The following is an 18,240-nucleotide window of genomic DNA, read 5'->3' as shown; positions in this document are numbered from 1 at the left end:
CCAGCACGCATCACTAGAGTGAGTTTGAACCAGTACTGCATCACTAAGAGTGAGTTAGACCCAGCACTGCATCACTAAGAGTGAGTTAGACCAGTACTGCATCACTAGAGTGAGTTAGACCCAGTACTGCATCACTAAGAGTGAGTTAGACCCAGTACTGCATCACTAAGAGTTGAGTTAGACCCAGTACTGCATCACTAAGAGTGAGTTAGACCCAGTCACTGCATCACTAAGAGTGAGTTAGACCCAGCACTGCATCACTAAGAGTGAGTTAGACCCAGTACTGCATCACTAAGAGTGAGTTAGACCCAGTACTGCATCACTAAGAGTGAGTTAGACCCAGTACTGCATCACTAAGAGTGAGTTAGACCCAGTACTGCATCACTAAGAGTGAGTTAGACCCAGTACTGCATCACTAAGAGTGAGTTAGACCCAGTACTGCATCACTAAGAGTGAGTTAGACCCAGTACTGCATCACTAAGAGTGAGTTAGACCCAGTACTGCATCACTAAGAGTGAGTTAGACCCAGTACTGCATCACTAAGAGTGAGTTAGACCCAGTACTGCATCACTAAGAGTGAGTTAGACCCAGTACTGCATCACTAAGAGTGAGTTAGACCCAGCACTGCATCACTAAGAGTGAGTTAGACCCAGCACTGCATCACTAAGAGTGAGTTAGACCCAGTACTGCATCACTAAGAGTGAGTTAGACCCAGTACTGCATCACTAAGAGTGAGTTAGACCCAGTACTGCATCACTAAGAGTGAGTTAGACCCAGTACTGCATCACTAAGAGTGAGTTAGACCCAGTACTGCATCACTAAGAGTGAGTTAGACCCAGTACTGCATCACTAAGAGTGAGTTAGACCCAGCACTGCATCACTAAGAGTGAGTTAGACCCAGTACTGCATCACTAAGAGTGAGTTAGACCCAGTACTGCATCACTAAGAGTGAGTTAGACCCAGTACTGCATCACTAAGAGTGAGTTAGACCCAGTACTGCATCACTAAGAGTGAGTTAGACCCAGTACTGCATCACTAAGAGTGAGTTAGACCCAGTACTGCATCACTAAGAGTGAGTTAGACCCAGTACTGCATCACTAAGAGTGAGTTAGACCCAGTACTGCATCACTAAGAGTGAGTTAGACCCAGTACTGCATCACTAAGAGTGAGTTAGACCCAGTACTGCATCACTAGAGAGTGAGTTAGACCCAGCACTGCATCACTAAGAGTGAGTTAGACCCAGCTACTGCATCACTAAGAGTGAGTTAGACCCAGTACTGCATCACTAAGAGTGAGTTAGACCCAGCACTGCATCACTAAGAGTGAGTTAGACCCAGTACTGCATCACTAAGAGTGAGTTAGACCCAGTACTGCATCACTAAGAGTGAGTTAGACCCAGTACTGCATCACTAAGAGTGAGTTAGACCCAGCACTGCATCACTAAGAGTGAGTTAGACCCAGCACTGCATCACTAAGAGTGAGTTAGACCCAGCACTGCATCACTAAGAGTGAGTTAGACCCAGTACTGCATCACTAAGAGTGAGTTAGACCCAGTACTGCATCACTAAGAGTGAGTTAGACCCAGTACTGCATCACTAAGAGTGAGTTAGACCCAGTACTGCATCACTAAGAGTGAGTTAGACCCAGTACTGCATCACTAAGAGTGAGTTAGACCCAGTACTGCATCACTAAGAGTGAGTTAGACCCAGTACTGCATCACTAAGAGTGAGTTAGACCCAGTACTGCATCACTAAGAGTGAGTTAGACCCAGTACTGCATCACTAAGAGTGAGTTAGACCCAGTACTGCATCACTAAGAGTGAGTTAGACCCAGTACTGCATCACTAAGAGTGAGTTAGACCCAGCACTGCATCACTAAGAGTGAGTTAGACCCAGTACTGCATCACTAAGAGTGAGTTAGACCCAGTACTGCATCACTAAGAGTGAGTTAGACCCAGTACTGCATCACTAAGAGTGAGTTAGACCCAGTACTGCATCACTAAGAGTGAGTTAGACCCAGTACTGCATCACTAAGAGTGAGTTAGACCCAGTACTGCATCACTAAGAGTGAGTTAGACCCAGCACTGCATCACTAAGAGTGAGTTAGACCCAGCACTGCATCACTAAGAGTGAGTTAGACCCAGTACTGCATCACTAAGAGTGAGTTAGACCCAGTACTGCATCACTAAGAGTGAGTTAGACCCAGTACTGCATCACTAAGAGTGAGTTAGACCCAGTACTGCATCACTAAGAGTGAGTTAGACCCAGTACTGCATCACTAAGAGTGAGTTAGACCCAGTACTGCATCACTAAGAGTGAGTTAGACCCAGTACTGCATCACTAAGAGTGAGTTAGACCCAGTACTGCATCACTAAGAGTGAGTTAGACCCAGTACTGCATCACTAAGAGTGAGTTAGACCCAGTACTGCATCACTAAGAGTGAGTTAGACCCAGTACTGCATCACTAAGAGTGAGTTAGACCCAGTACTGCATCACTAAGAGTGAGTTAGACCCAGTACTGCATCACTAAGAGTGAGTTAGACCCAGTACTGCATCACTAAGAGTGAGTTAGACCCAGTACTGCATCACTAAGAGTGAGTTAGACCCAGTACTGCATCACTAAGAGTGAGTTAGACCCAGTACTGCATCACTAAGAGTGAGTTAGACCCAGTACTGCATCACTAAGAGTGAGTTAGACCAGTACTGCATCACTAAGAGTGAGTTAGACCCAGTACTGCATCACTAAGAGTGAGTTAGACCCAGCACTGCATCACTAAGAGTGAGTTAGACCCAGCACTGCATCACTAAGAGTGAGTTAGACCCAGTACTGCATCACTAAGAGTGAGTTAGACCCAGTACTGCATCACTAAGAGTGAGTTAGACCCAGCACTGCATCACTAAGAGTGAGTTAGACCAGTACTGCATCACTAAGAGTGAGTTAGACCCAGTACTGCATCACTAAGAGTGAGTTAGACCCAGTACTGCATCACTAAGAGTGAGTTAGACCCAGTACTGCATCACTAAGAGTGAGTTAGACCCAGTACTGCATCACTAAGAGTGAGTTAGACCCAGCACTGCATCACTAAGAGTGAGTTAGACCCAGTACTGCATCACTAAGAGTGAGTTAGACCCAGTACTGCATCACTAAGAGTGAGTTAGACCCAGTACTGCATCACTAAGAGTGAGTTAGACCCAGTACTGCATCACTAAGAGTGAGTTAGACCCAGTACTGCATCACTAAGAGTGAGTTAGACCCAGTACTGCATCACTAAGAGTGAGTTAGACCCAGTACTGCATCACTAAGAGTGAGTTAGACCCAGTACTGCATCACTAAGAGTGAGTTAGACCCAGTACTGCATCACTAAGAGTGAGTTAGACCCAGTACTGCATCACTAGAGTGAGTTAGACCCAGTACTGCATCACTAAGAGTGAGTTAGACCCAGTACTGCATCACTAAGAGTGAGTTAGACCCAGCACTGCATCACTAAGAGTGAGTTAGACCCAGTACTGCATCACTAAGAGTGAGTTAGACCCAGTACTGCATCACTAAGAGTGAGTTAGACCCAGTCACTGCATCACTAAGAGTGAGTTAGACCCAGTACTGCATCACTAAGAGTGAGTTAGACCCAGCACTGCATCACTAAGAGTGAGTTAGACCCAGTACTGCATCACTGAGAGTGAGTTAGACCCAGTACTGCATCACTAAGAGTGAGTTAGACCCAGCACTGCATCACTAAGAGTGAGTTAGACCCAGCAATGCATCACTAAGAGTGAGTTAGACCCAGTACTGCATCACTGAGAGTGAGTTAGACCCAGCACTGCATCACTAAGAGTGAGTTAGACCCAGTACTGCATCACTAAGAGTGAGTTAGACCCAGTACTGCATCACTAAGAGTGAGTTAGACCCAGCACTGCATCACTAAGAGTGAGTTAGACCCAGTACTGCATCACTAAGAGTGAGTTAGACCCAGCACTGCATCACTAAGAGTGAGTTAGACCCAGTACTGCATCACTGAGAGTGAGTTAGACCCAGTACTGCATCACTAAGAGTGAGTTAGACCCAGTACTGCATCACTAAGAGTGAGTTAGACCCAGTACTGCATCACTAAGAGTGAGTTAGACCCAGTACTGCATCACTAAGAGTGAGTTAGACCCAGTACTGCATCACTAAGAGTGAGTTAGACCCAGCACTGCATCACTAAGAGTGAGTTAGACCCAGTACTGCATCACTAAGAGTGAGTTAGACCCAGTACTGCATCACTAAGAGTGAGTTAGACCCAGTACTGCATCACTAAGAGTGAGTTAGACCCAGTACTGCATCACTAAGAGTGAGTTAGACCCAGCACTGCATCACTAAGAGTGAGTTAGACCCAGCACTGCATCACTAAGAGTGAGTTAGACCCAGCACTGCATCACTAAGAGTGAGTTAGACCCAGTACTGCATCACTAAGAGTGAGTTAGACCCAGTACTGCATCACTAAGAGTGAGTTAGACCCAGTACTGCATCACTAAGAGTGAGTTAGACCCAGTACTGCATCACTAAGAGTGAGTTAGACCCAGCACTGCATCACTAAGAGTGAGTTAGACCCAGCACTGCATCACTAAGAGTGAGTTAGACCCAGTACTGCATCACTAAGAGTGAGTTAGACCCAGTACTGCATCACTAAGAGTGAGTTAGACCCAGTACTGCATCACTAAGAGTGAGTTAGACCCAGTACTGCATCACTAAGAGTGAGTTAGACCCAGTACTGCATCACTAAGAGTGAGTTAGACCCAGTACTGCATCACTAAGAGTGAGTTAGACCCAGTACTGCATCACTAAGAGTGAGTTAGACCCAGTACTGCATCACTAAGAGTGAGTTAGACCCAGTACTGCATCACTAAGAGTGAGTTAGACCCAGTACTGCATCACTAAGAGTGAGTTAGACCCAGTACTGCATCACTAAGAGTGAGTTAGACCCAGTACTGCATCACTAAGAGTGAGTTAGACCCAGTACTGCATCACTAAGAGTGAGTTAGACCCAGTACTGCATCACTAAGAGTGAGTTAGACCCAGTACTGCATCACTAAGAGTGAGTTAGACCCAGTACTGCATCACTAAGAGTGAGTTAGACCCAGTACTGCATCACTAAGAGTGAGTTAGACCCAGTACTGCATCACTAAGAGTGAGTTAGACCCAGCACTGCATCACTAAGAGTGAGTTAGACCCAGCACTGCATCACTAAGAGTGAGTTAGACCCAGCACTGCATCACTAAGAGTGAGTTAGACCCAGCACTGCATCACTAAGAGTGAGTTAGACCCAGCACTGCATCACTAAGAGTGAGTTAGACCCAGCACTGCATCACTAAGAGTGAGTTAGACCCAGCACTGCATCACTAAGAGTGAGTTAGACCCAGCACTGCATCACTAAGAGTGAGTTAGACCCAGCACTGCATCACTAAGAGTGAGTTAGACCCAGTACTGCATCACTAAGAGTGAGTTAGACCCAGTACTGCATCACTAAGAGTGAGTTAGACCCAGTACTGCATCACTAAGAGTGAGTTAGACCCAGTACTGCATCACTAAGAGTGAGTTAGACCCAGTACTGCATCACTAAGAGTGAGTTAGACCCAGTACTGCATCACTAAGAGTGAGTTAGACCCAGTACTGCATCACTAAGAGTGAGTTAGACCCAGTACTGCATCACTAAGAGTGAGTTAGACCCAGTACTGCATCACTAAGAGTGAGTTAGACCCAGTACTGCATCACTAAGAGTGAGTTAGACCCAGTACTGCATCACTAAGAGTGAGTTAGACCCAGCACTGCATCACTAAGAGTGAGTTAGACCCAGCACTGCATCACTAAGAGTGAGTTAGACCCAGTACTGCATCACTAAGAGTGAGTTAGACCCAGTACTGCATCACTAAGAGTGAGTTAGACCCAGTACTGCATCACTAAGAGTGAGTTAGACCCAGCACTGCATCACTAAGAGTGAGTTAGACCCAGCACTGCATCACTAAGAGTGAGTTAGACCCAGCACTGCATCACTAAGAGTGAGTTAGACCCAGCACTGCATCACTAAGAGTGAGTTAGACCCAGTACTGCATCACTAAGAGTGAGTTAGACCCAGTACTGCATCACTAAGAGTGAGTTAGACCCAGTACTGCATCACTAAGAGTGAGTTAGACCCAGTACTGCATCACTAAGAGTGAGTTAGACCCAGCACTGCATCACTAAGAGTGAGTTAGACCCAGTACTGCATCACTAAGAGTGAGTTAGACCCAGTACTGCATCACTAAGAGTGAGTTAGACCCAGTACTGCATCACTAAGAGTGAGTTAGACCCAGTACTGCATCACTAAGAGTGAGTTAGACCCAGTACTGCATCACTAAGAGTGAGTTAGACCCAGTACTGCATCACTAAGAGTGAGTTAGACCCAGTACTGCATCACTAAGAGTGAGTTAGACCCAGTACTGCATCACTAAGAGTGAGTTAGACCCAGCACTGCATCACTAAGAGTGAGTTAGACCCAGCACTGCATCACTAAGAGTGAGTTAGACCCAGCACTGCATCACTAAGAGTGAGTTAGACCCAGTACTGCATCACTAAGAGTGAGTTAGACCCAGCACTGCATCACTAAGAGTGAGTTAGACCCAGTACTGCATCACTAAGAGTGAGTTAGACCCAGTACTGCATCACTAAGAGTGAGTTAGACCCAGTACTGCATCACTAAGAGTGAGTTAGACCCAGTACTGCATCACTAAGAGTGAGTTAGACCCAGTACTGCATCACTAAGAGTGAGTTAGACCCAGCGCTGCATCACTAAGAGTGAGTTAGACCCAGCGCTGCATCACTAAGAGTGAGTTAGACCCAGCGCTGCATCACTAAGAGTGAGTTAGACCCAGCACTGCATCACTAAGAGTGAGTTAGACCCAGCACTGCATCACTAAGAGTGAGTTAGACCCAGCACTGCATCACTAAGAGTGAGTTAGACCCAGCACTGCATCACTAAGAGTGAGTTAGACCCAGCACTGCATCACTAAGAGTGAGTTAGACCCAGCACTGCATCACTAAGAGTGAGTTAGACCCAGTACTGCATCACTAAGAGTGAGTTAGACCCAGCACTGCATCACTAAGAGTGAGTTAGACCCAGTACTGCATCACTAAGAGTGAGTTAGACCCAGTACTGCATCACTAAGAGTGAGTTAGACCCAGTACTGCATCACTAAGAGTGAGTTAGACCCAGTACTGCATCACTAAGAGTGAGTTAGACCCAGCACTGCATCACTAAGAGTGAGTTAGACCCAGTACTGCATCACTAAGAGTGAGTTAGACCCAGTACTGCATCACTAAGAGTGAGTTAGACCCAGTACTGCATCACTAAGAGTGAGTTAGACCCAGCACTGCATCACTAAGAGTGAGTTAGACCCAGTACTGCATCACTAAGAGTGAGTTAGACCCAGTACTGCATCACTAAGAGTGAGTTAGACCCAGCACTGCATCACTAAGAGTGAGTTAGACCCAGCACTGCATCACTAAGAGTGAGTTAGACCCAGTACTGCATCACTAAGAGTGAGTTAGACCCAGTACTGCATCACTAAGAGTGAGTTAGACCCAGTACTGCATCACTAAGAGTGAGTTAGACCCAGTACTGCATCACTAAGAGTGAGTTAGACCCAGTACTGCATCACTAAGAGTGAGTTAGACCCAGCGCTGCATCACTAAGAGTGAGTTAGACCCAGTACTGCATCACTAAGAGTGAGTTAGACCCAGTACTGCATCACTAAGAGTGAGTTAGACCCAGTACTGCATCACTAAGAGTGAGTTAGACCCAGTGGGACACTATTGGTTAGGGGTGGAACGGTACGCATTCGAACCGTACACCGTTCGGTACGACCTCCACGGTTCGGGGCATGTGTGTATTGTTCGGTTTAACGTTAGCCGCAAGCTAACTAGCGTTAGCCGAGAGCTAACCGTGGAGTCACTTCGCTGTGTTCCATTAGTGGGGAAGGGGGGGGGGGGGGGGTATATTGACGAGGCTTGACAACAGAGGTTCAAAGATAACTTCACATTTATTGGCTGTTGGTTTATAGTATAATCATCAGGGCTTCTCCTTCCAACGCTGTGTGTTACTGTTGACTTATTTACTTCCTCGTGTGACGTCACTTCAAATACGGCTACCAGGACACTCAAATAGCAAAAGCGAGTCGAGTCGATTAGGTACCATGCAGTGGCATAAGAGAATACTTCATAATGTTTCATGCAATTAAAAAGTAAATATATATTCTCCCTTCTCTCTCTCTTCTCCCTTCTCTCTTCTCTCTGTCTCTCTCTCCACCTCTCTCTCTGTCTCTCTTCTCCCTTCTCTCTGTCTCCCCCTCCCTCCCCCTCTCTCTCTGTCTCTCTCTTCTCCCTTCTCTCTCTCTTCTCCCTTCTCTCTTCTCCCTTCTCTCTTCCCTCCCCCTCTCTCTCCGTCTCCCTCCCTCCCCCTCTCTCTCTTCTCTCTGTCTCTCTCTCCACCTCCCTCCCTCCCCCTCTCTCTCTGTCTCTCTCTTCTCCCTTCTCTCTGTCTCTCTCTTCTCCCTCCCCCTCTCTCTCCACCTCCCTCCCTCCCCCTCTCCCTCCCCCTCTCTCTTCTCCCTTCTCTCCCTCCAGTAAAGAGGAACTTCAGCAGTGGAACTATCCCCGGCACCCCAGGGATGAACGGGGAGGACGGCGTGGAGCAGACGGCCATCAAGGTTTCCCTCAAATGTCCCATAACCTTCAGACGCATCCAGCTGCCGGCCAGAGGTCACGACTGTAGACACATACAGGTGAGCAGACACACACATGTACACACACACATACACATACAGGTGAGGAGACGCACACATGTACACACACATACAGGTGAGGAGACACACACATATACACACACACATAGACACATACAGGTGAGGAGACACACACATATACACACACACATAGACACATACAGGTGAGGAGACACACACATGTACACACACACATACAGGTGAGGAGACACACACATGTACACACACACACACATACAGGTGAGGAGACACACACACATACACACACACACATAGACACATACAGGTGAGGAGACGCACACATGTACACACACACATAGACACATACAGGTGAGGAGACACACACATGTACACACACACATAGACACATACAGGTGAGGAGACACACACATGTACACACACATAGACACATACAGGTGAGGAGACACACACATGTACACACACATAGACACATACAGGTGAGGAGACGCACACATACACACACACATAGACACATACAGGTGAGGAGACACACACATGTACACACACACATAGACACATACAGGTGAGGAGACGCACACATGTACACACACACACACACACATACAGGTGAGGAGACGCACACATGTACACACACACATAGACACATACAGGTGAGGAGACACACACATGTACACACACACACACACACACACATACACAGGGTGTCCGCGGATCCTTAAAAAGTCTTAAAAGGTCTTAAATTTGTTTATCAATAATTAAGGCCTTAGTTTGTCTTAAAATGTCTTAAATCCATTTTCAGAGGTCTTAAAAATGCCATAGAAAGGAAAGATAAAATGCAATGTCATCTTATGTTTTATTATGAAATCTGGGGGAAAACGGTTAACGGGAAATAAAGTTTGACTTTTCATTGACCGTGTTGTAGAATCACGCAGACCGGAATGGGGCGGAACCAACAAGGAGTTGTGTTGGGCCGGGGAACCATTTCAGGCACGGAGTCTAGCTAAGGCGAAGCGATAACGCTAACATTACGTTTAGTTTAGTTTAGCATTTGCACTCGTTAATATGGGAAAGTGCCAATTTAACGAGAACTGGCTCGACAATCCACTGTTTGCGCGATGGTTGGTCCCAGTCAAAGACCATTACGAGCCCCGCTGCAACAAAAAAAATAGCAATCGCGTCGCACATGCTGAGCGCTAAGCATGTTACCTCTGCAAACTACTATTTCCTCCACACCAGCTGCGCCATCAGGTAGGACTATAACATTTGCACCAACAGAAGTCCGGATAACATTCGGCTCCACGCCAAAGCTTGAAGCTGAGGTCTTAACTTGAAAATAATCTATTCACGGATGTAAACAAGGACACGTTTGTGTTTATGTTCGATGAGAGCTTCACCCACTATGTATTTTTTCCTCCCACCCACCCCCTCCTAATGACGTACAGTATCCTCCCATGTATGTTAGGATCTATGGGTAACAGTACTGTATATTTGCATATCGTATATGTCACAAATGTAACAGTACAGTACTATATACCTGTATGTCCCTATGCCATAAATGTCATGTATTTTGAGTATGTCATAAATGTCACTATGAATTGAAAATGGGGGACCCTGATGTAAACAAGACAAACGTCTTTCTCTGGTCTGCATCCCCTTAACAATTGTGTGTATTGAGCCGTACTGTATTGTACCCATTCTGCAATCTGTTAAACAAAGAATTCATTCATTCAACCAAACCACAAAAACAAAACAACTGGATGAATGAATGAAAACTTTATTTAACAGATTGCAGAATGGGTACAATACAGTACGGCTCAATACACACAATTGTTAAGGGGATGCAGACCAGAGAAAGACGTGTCTTGTTTACATCAGGGTCCCCCATTTTCAATTCATAGTGACATGACATTTATGACATACTCAACATACATGACATCATGACATTTATGGCATAGGGACATACATGACATACAGGTATATAGTACTGTAGTGTTACAATTGTGACATATACGATATGCAAATATACAGTACTGTTACCCAGAGATCCTAACAGAAAATATATACATATGATGGGGAGGAGACTGTACATTAGGAGGGGGGGGGGGGTTTGGACATTTACGGTGACCAGTTTCTAATTGCAGCCTCCCGTAGCTGCTCTTTAAGAGCGGTTTTGAATGTGGGCAGGGGTAAAGTGGGTTTTAGGAGTGAGGTTAAGCAGTAGTCTGACCAGTTTGTTTTGTGATGTTTGTAATCTTGTTTTTAGGGCCTTTGAGGTGCTTTGGTACCATGAGGTGCAAGCATAGTCGTAGTACCCTTGAATGAGTGCTCCTGTTAGAGTCTTCAGGGTATTCTTGTTTACCAGAGAGGAGATCCGGCACAAGAATCTTGTTTGTTGGTTGACTTTTTTGATACCCTGGGGAGGGTGGTAATAGTTATGTGTTCTGACAGTGGCTGTTGCACTTGCTGCTTGGCCCCTGGTATATTTTGTATAGCTATATTTGCTATTTATGTTTGGTCACCCCTTTGTTGAAATTCATCCAATCCAGTTACTCCTTTAAGTTCAAGATTTTTAAGTTTCCAAGTTATGTTTTAATAAACATCTTTGGACCAATGTGTCCCTAAACTTAAACTAATTGGTGTCGTTGCATGATTTGTCATTTTGTTATTGTGAAATTGGTATTAAATTTAATTCTGAGTGGCATTAAAAAGTCTTAAAAAGCATTAAATCTGACTGGGCTAAACCTGCAGATACCCTGCATACAGGTGAGGAGACACACACATGTACACACACACACACACACATACAGGTGAGGAGACACACACATGTACACACACACACACACACACACATACAGGTGAGGAGACACACATGTACACACACACATACACACACACACAGACACATACAGGTGAGGAGACGCACACATGTACACACACATACACACACACACATAGACACATACAGGTGAGGAGACGCACACATGTACACACACACATAGACACATACAGGTGAGGAGACACACACATGTACACACACACACATAGACACATACAGGTGAGGAGACACACACATGTACACACACACACACACACACACACACACATACAGGTGAGGAGACACACACATGTACACACACACACACACATACAGGTGAGGAGACACACACATGTACACACACACACACACACACACACACATACAGGTGAGGAGACACACACATGTACACACACACATACACACACACACATAGACACATACAGGTGAGGAGACGCACACATGTGCACACACACATACACACACACACATAGACACATACAGGTGAGGAGACGCACACATGTACACACACACATACACACACACACATAGACACATACAGGTGAGGAGACGCACACATGTACACACACACATAGACACATACAGGTGAGGAGACACACACATGTACACACACACAGACACATACAGGTGAGGAGACGCACACATATACACACACACATGTACACATACAGGTGAGGAGACACACACATATACACACACGCATAGACACATACAGGTAAGGAGACACACACACGTACACACACACATAGACACATACAGGTGAGGAGACACACACATGTACACACACACATAGACACATACAGGTAAGGAGACACACACACGTACACACACGCATAGACACATACAGGTGAGGAGACACACATATACACACACACATAGACACATACAGGTGAGGAGACACACACATGTACACACACACATAGACACATACAGGTGAGGAGACACACACACGTACACACACACATAGACACATACAGGTGAGGAGACGCACACATGTACACACACACATAGACACATACAGGTGAGGAGACACACACATGTACACACACACATAGACACATACAGGTGAGGAGACACACATGTACACACACACATAGACACATACAGGTGAGGAGACACACACATGTACACACACACATAGACACATACAGGTGAGGGGAGACACATAGACACACACACATAGACACATACAGGTGAGGAGACACACACATATATATATACATACAGACACATATATCTATATATACATTTACACTAGGGGTGTAACGGTACACAAAAACCACGGTACGGTACGTACCTCTGTTTTGAAGTCACGGGTTTTCGGTACAGTGGGGGAAAGTGCCACTCTGGGGTGATGTAGTGTGCAGTAACTAATTGTACTTCCAGGGCTGTCAACCAATATTCTATATTGAAATTAATAATAGACTTGTAAAAAATTTAAATAATGATAATAATTATATTAGATTATGCGGCTGGGTGGCGCAGCGGACATTGCGCTCGTCACCAACCAAGAGACACCGGGTTCGACTCCAGCGGTCTGCGTTGCCTCCGGCTTGGGCCGGCCGTCATACTAACTCAATTGGCAGAGTTAGCGGGAGGGAAGTCGATGGGTGGTAATCTGGACGTTGTGGACAGCGACTCCTACAGGTTGGTTGGGGGACGCCTGCACAGCAGAGACAGGAAGTGGCGGGGGGCAGTGTGGAGCCTCCCACGCGTTACTCCTCACCAATGAGAGTCCGTGCTGGCAGGTGAAAAGATGTGACAGGCTGCCTCCACATGTATCTGAGGGGACACGTGATGCAAGGCTTCTATCCTCCCTACAACTGGCCAGTGGGGGGCATATGCGAGCAACGTTCAAGACGGGGGGGGGGGGGGGGGGGGGGGAATTGGCACAGCGCAATTGGGATGGGAGAAAAATAGAAAAAGGAGAAAAAAGTGGATAAAAAAAAATAATTATATTAGATTGTGAAAAAACAATGGGTGGGTGGTCGTTAGTGGTTAACATACCGTTGTATTCTTTCGGTACACAGCCGTTCGGTACGGTACGGTAAACACTGAAACGGTTCGGTACGGATACGTGTACCTTTACACCCCTAATTTATACACACACATTGTATACATACACACGCACACACACAAATATATATATACATGTACACACATATATATATATACATACATGTACTAGGGCTGTCTTAAATACTTCGAAGCTTCGAAGCTTCGTTCGATGGCACAAGCTTCGAACATAAAAAAAAATCGAAGTAAAAAAAAAAAATCAAAAAAAAAATTCAATTTTTTTTTTTTTTTTACTTAGATTTGTGTGTGTGTGTGTGTGTGTGTGTGTGTGTGTGAACTACCCATCCCAGTTAGGACAGCCGAATCCCGTCCAATCTTTCGCCGTCGACTAAAGACTCACTTCTTCAACCATTATCTGAAATGATAAAAAAAAAAAAAATCTAACCGTGACTAACCTTACTGTCATGCACTTGTCCTAATAAACTAACCTACACTGTAACACGCAACACTTGATAAACATTGTTACTCAGCTGATAGAGTTGTACCCTTCTTGCTGTCTTGTCGTACAGAACTTGTAAGTCGCTTTGGATAAAAGCGTCAGCTAAATGACTAAATGTAAGTGTGTGTGTGTGTGTGTGTGTGTGTGTGTGTGTGTGTGTGTGTGTGTGTGTGTGTGGGCGCGCCTTGTAGAATTCCACACATAAGAAAGAAAGATACTGGGATGAATATATTTATAGAGCACATTTAAAAACAACAAAGTTTACGAAAGTGCTGTACAAGTCCCACAACATAAGATAAAAAAAACCAAAAAAAAATATTAAAAAAATATATTTCTTTTTATTTTTTTTAAAAAGAAATTCGAAGCTTCGAATTAAAATCGAAGCTCGGCCCCGAAGCTTCGATTGCCAAAAAAAGCTTCGAAGGTCAGCCCTAACATGTACACACACGCACATATACACACACATATATATATACATATATATATATACATTTACACACACGTACACAAACATACATATACACACACGTACACACACATGTACACACACACACTCGTACACACACGCATACATACACACACACATACATATACACATACACATATACATACACACACACACACATGTATATATTATATATACACACACACATACACACATGTGGTGAATTGCTCACTCTTTTATTCCCTCCATCTTTGTCTTTTCTTCGTAGTGTTTTGACTTGGAGTCATATTTGCAACTGAACTGTGAGCGGGGGACCTGGAGATGTCCTGTGTGCAAGTATGGACCTGATACTCTTCATCATCTAAGAGTCATATTAGTACCTGATACTCATCATCTTCATCATTTAAATCATATTAGCACCTGAGACGCATCATCTTCACCATTTAAATATTCTCTCTCTGTCCCTCTGTGTGCATCTCTCTCTCCCTCTTTCTCTCTCTCTCCGTGTCTCTCTCTCCCTCTGTCTCTCTTTCTCTCTCTCTCCGTGTCTCTCTCTCCATCGGTCTCTGTCTCTCTCTCTGTGTCTCTCTCTCCCTCTGTCTCTCTTTCTCTCTCTACAGTAAAACAGCTTTACTGGAGGGGCTGGAGGTCGACCAATACATGCTTGGTATTCTTGTCTACATCCAAAAGTGAGTGCATTTATGACTTTAGCTGATATGTATAAAATAACTTTGAACTTTGTACATGTTGTGTCTACTTCCTCATGTCAACCCTAGTTTACAACATATATCATAACACCATATCTAATAGGGGTGGAACGATACGCATTCGAACCGTACACCGTTCGATACGTCCTCCACGGTTCGGGGCGTCTGTGTATCGTACGGTTCAGATGGTGCGCAAATAAAAAATAAAAACTTCATTTGGCACGGAGCCGGGAGAGGTGAGCTGCAGCTGCTAGTCAGTTTGTGTAAAAATGGCAAGCGCAATATAAATCAATCTTCATTACGACTTTAAAAACATAGCCATTAACATTACATAGGCCTACACACATCTTGCCATAACGTTAGCAGTTTGTACAACACAACGCACGTTTTAACTATGGTAGCCCGCCAGCTAATACAGTCAATGAAATGTTATCGTAGCTACTAGCTAGCAGAGGAGAAAATGGGAGTCTGAGAGGCGGGGTGTTTAAAGACAATGATAGACGTTTATTCAACATCCAAGAAGGCTAACATACAACTGTGTTTAGTTTACTAACTCCAACCGGGACTATTGCCGCTTTCCCACTGCATGTTATGAACTCCTAACGTTGGCTGAGCTGAAGGTCCCACACGCTAAAATGTCCCTGCGGACCCGCCAACCCATAGATAGTTCCAACTCAACGAATTACGTTAATCCACCACAGTTGCACTCAATATTTAAATAATGTTAGTCTAAATAAATGTAGACAGATAATGTACGTATTTTTAAAATAGAATGAATAGAATTGTTTTGAAACAGTACAGTGTGTTTGTGTGTTAGTTTGATGTATGCTGCAATTTATATTGATGGCCTTCTAATTCGTTTATTTATTTATTTTAAATAACACAGTGACACTTTTCCCTTTGATAAGAAATCCAGCCATATTCCTTTCATTGTATTTCAAATACTGCACTTTAATTTCAAGCGGAAAACTAATCTTTCCATTAAGAACTGACAATCAGGGAATTTAAACATTGTTGACATTGTTTTTGTGTTTATATTAAAGAAAGGAAAGTCTAGTGCTGGCTGAGCATATTGTTTGTTTGCACTAAGTTAATACTTTGACAAATGTAGCCTATATTATTTTTCAGTCAGTTCGGTCTTTGTGTGCCAAACATTATTTAAGGCTGTAAACACTAACACTGTAAACCTTTAGCTAATGATGCTAATGATGGAGCATCGCCGTCGGTTGTGTGATAGTAAAGGGTTAACAGTAAGAAGCATTTTGTATGAAAGTATTCTGTACTTCTGTATGACAACTATTAAAGAACTTGAACTTAACCTTCTGTCGTGTGGCAGTGAAAGAGTTAAACACTGGAAAAGCACGATATTACTGTTCCACTGTGACTAGTTTACAAGATCCAGTAATACAACACTAAATGATTGTGTATTTCTACATCTCCTCTCTCCCTCTCCTCACCCCTCTCTGTATCTCACCTCTCTCTGTATCTCTTCTCTGTATCTCTTCTCTGTATCTCATCTCTGTATCTCATCTCTCCATCTCTTCTCTGTATCTCATCTCTCCATCTCTGTATATATCCTCTCTGTATCTCACCTCTCTCTGTATCTCTTCTCTGTATCTCTTCTCTGTATCTCATCTCTGTATCTCATCTCTCCATCTCTTCTCTGTATCTCATCTCTCCATCTCTGTATATATCCTCTCTGTATCTCACCTCTCTTCTCTCTCCATCTTTCCGCCATCCCTCCTCTATCTCATCTCTTCATCTCTCCTCTCTGTATCTCCGCTCTCCATCTCTCATCTCTCCATCTCTCCTCTCCTCTCTCCATCTCTCCTCTCCATCTCTCCTCTCCTCTCTCCATCTCTCCTCTCCATCTCTCCTCTCCTCTCTCCTCTCCTCTCTCCTCTCTCCTCTCTCTCCATCTCTGTATCTCTCCTCTCCTCTCTCTCCATCTCTCCTCTCTCCTCTCTCCATCTCTCCTCTCCTCTCTCCATCTCTCCTCTCCTCTCTCCTCTCTCCTCTCTCTCCTCTCTGTATCTCTCCTCTCCTCTCTCCTCTCTCTCCATCTCTGTATCTCTCCTCTCCTCTCTCTCCATCTCTCCTCTCTCCTCTCTCCATCTCTCCTCTCTCCATCTCTCATCTCTCCTCTCCTCTCTCCTCTCCTCTCTCCATCTCTCTCCTCTCCTCTCTCTCCATCTCTCCTCTCTCTCCATCTCTCCTCTCTCTCCATCCCTCCTCTCCTCTCTCCTCTCCTCTCTCCTCTCTCCTCTCTCTCCATCTCTCCTCTCCTCTCTCCATCTCTCCTCTTTGTATCTCTCCTCTCTCCTCTCTCCATCTCTCCTCTCCTCTCTCCTCTCTCCATCTCTCCTCTCTCTCCTCTCCTCTCCTCTCTCCATCTCTCCTCTCTGTATCTCTCCTCTCTCTCCATCTCTCCTCTCTCCATCTCTCCTCTCCTCTCTCCATCTCTCCTCTCTCTCCATCTCTCCTCTCTCTCCTCTCTCTCCCTCTCTCCTCTCTCTCCTCTCTCCTCTCTCTCCTCTCTCCTCTCCTCTCTCCATCTCTCCTCTCTGTATCTCTCCTCTCTCTCCATCTCTCCTCTCTCCATCTCCTCTCTCTCCCTCTCTCCTCTCCTCTCCTCTCTCTCCTCTCTCTCCTCTCTCCTCTCTCCATCTCTCCTCTCTGTATCTCTCCTCTCTCTCCATCTCTCCTCTCCTCTCTCCATCTCTCCTCTCTCTCCTCTCTCCTCTCATCTCTCCTCTCTCCTCTCCTCTCTCCATCTCTCCTCTCCTCTCTCTGTATCTCTCCTCCTCTCCTCTCATCTCTCCTCTCCTCTCTCTCCTCTCTCCATCTCTCCTCTCTGTATCTCTCCTCTCCTCTCCTCTCTCTCCTCTCTCCTCTCTGTATCTCTCTCCTCTCCTCCTCTCTCCTCTCCTCTCCTCCTCTCTCCTCCTCCTCTCCTCTCCTCT

General features: G+C 45.0%; 1 protein-coding gene across 1 annotated transcript in view; it reads left to right on the top strand.

Moving 5' to 3' along the window:
• Window positions 1–18,240, top strand: part of zmiz2 (zinc finger, MIZ-type containing 2) — an 82,717-nt gene that overhangs the window by 52,904 nt on the left and 11,573 nt on the right. Inside the window, 3 exon segments of the mRNA XM_084324574.1 lie at window positions 8,635–8,792; window positions 14,839–14,906; window positions 15,191–15,259. Coding sequence (XP_084180700.1) covers window positions 8,635–8,792; window positions 14,839–14,906; window positions 15,191–15,259 — 295 coding nt within the window.

This window comes from Notolepis coatsorum (assembly GCF_963971535.1).
Source record: "Notolepis coatsorum genome assembly, chromosome: 11".
Lineage (NCBI taxonomy): Eukaryota > Metazoa > Chordata > Actinopteri > Aulopiformes > Paralepididae > Notolepis > Notolepis coatsorum.
This window is presented reverse-complemented; position numbering and strand designations above follow the sequence as displayed.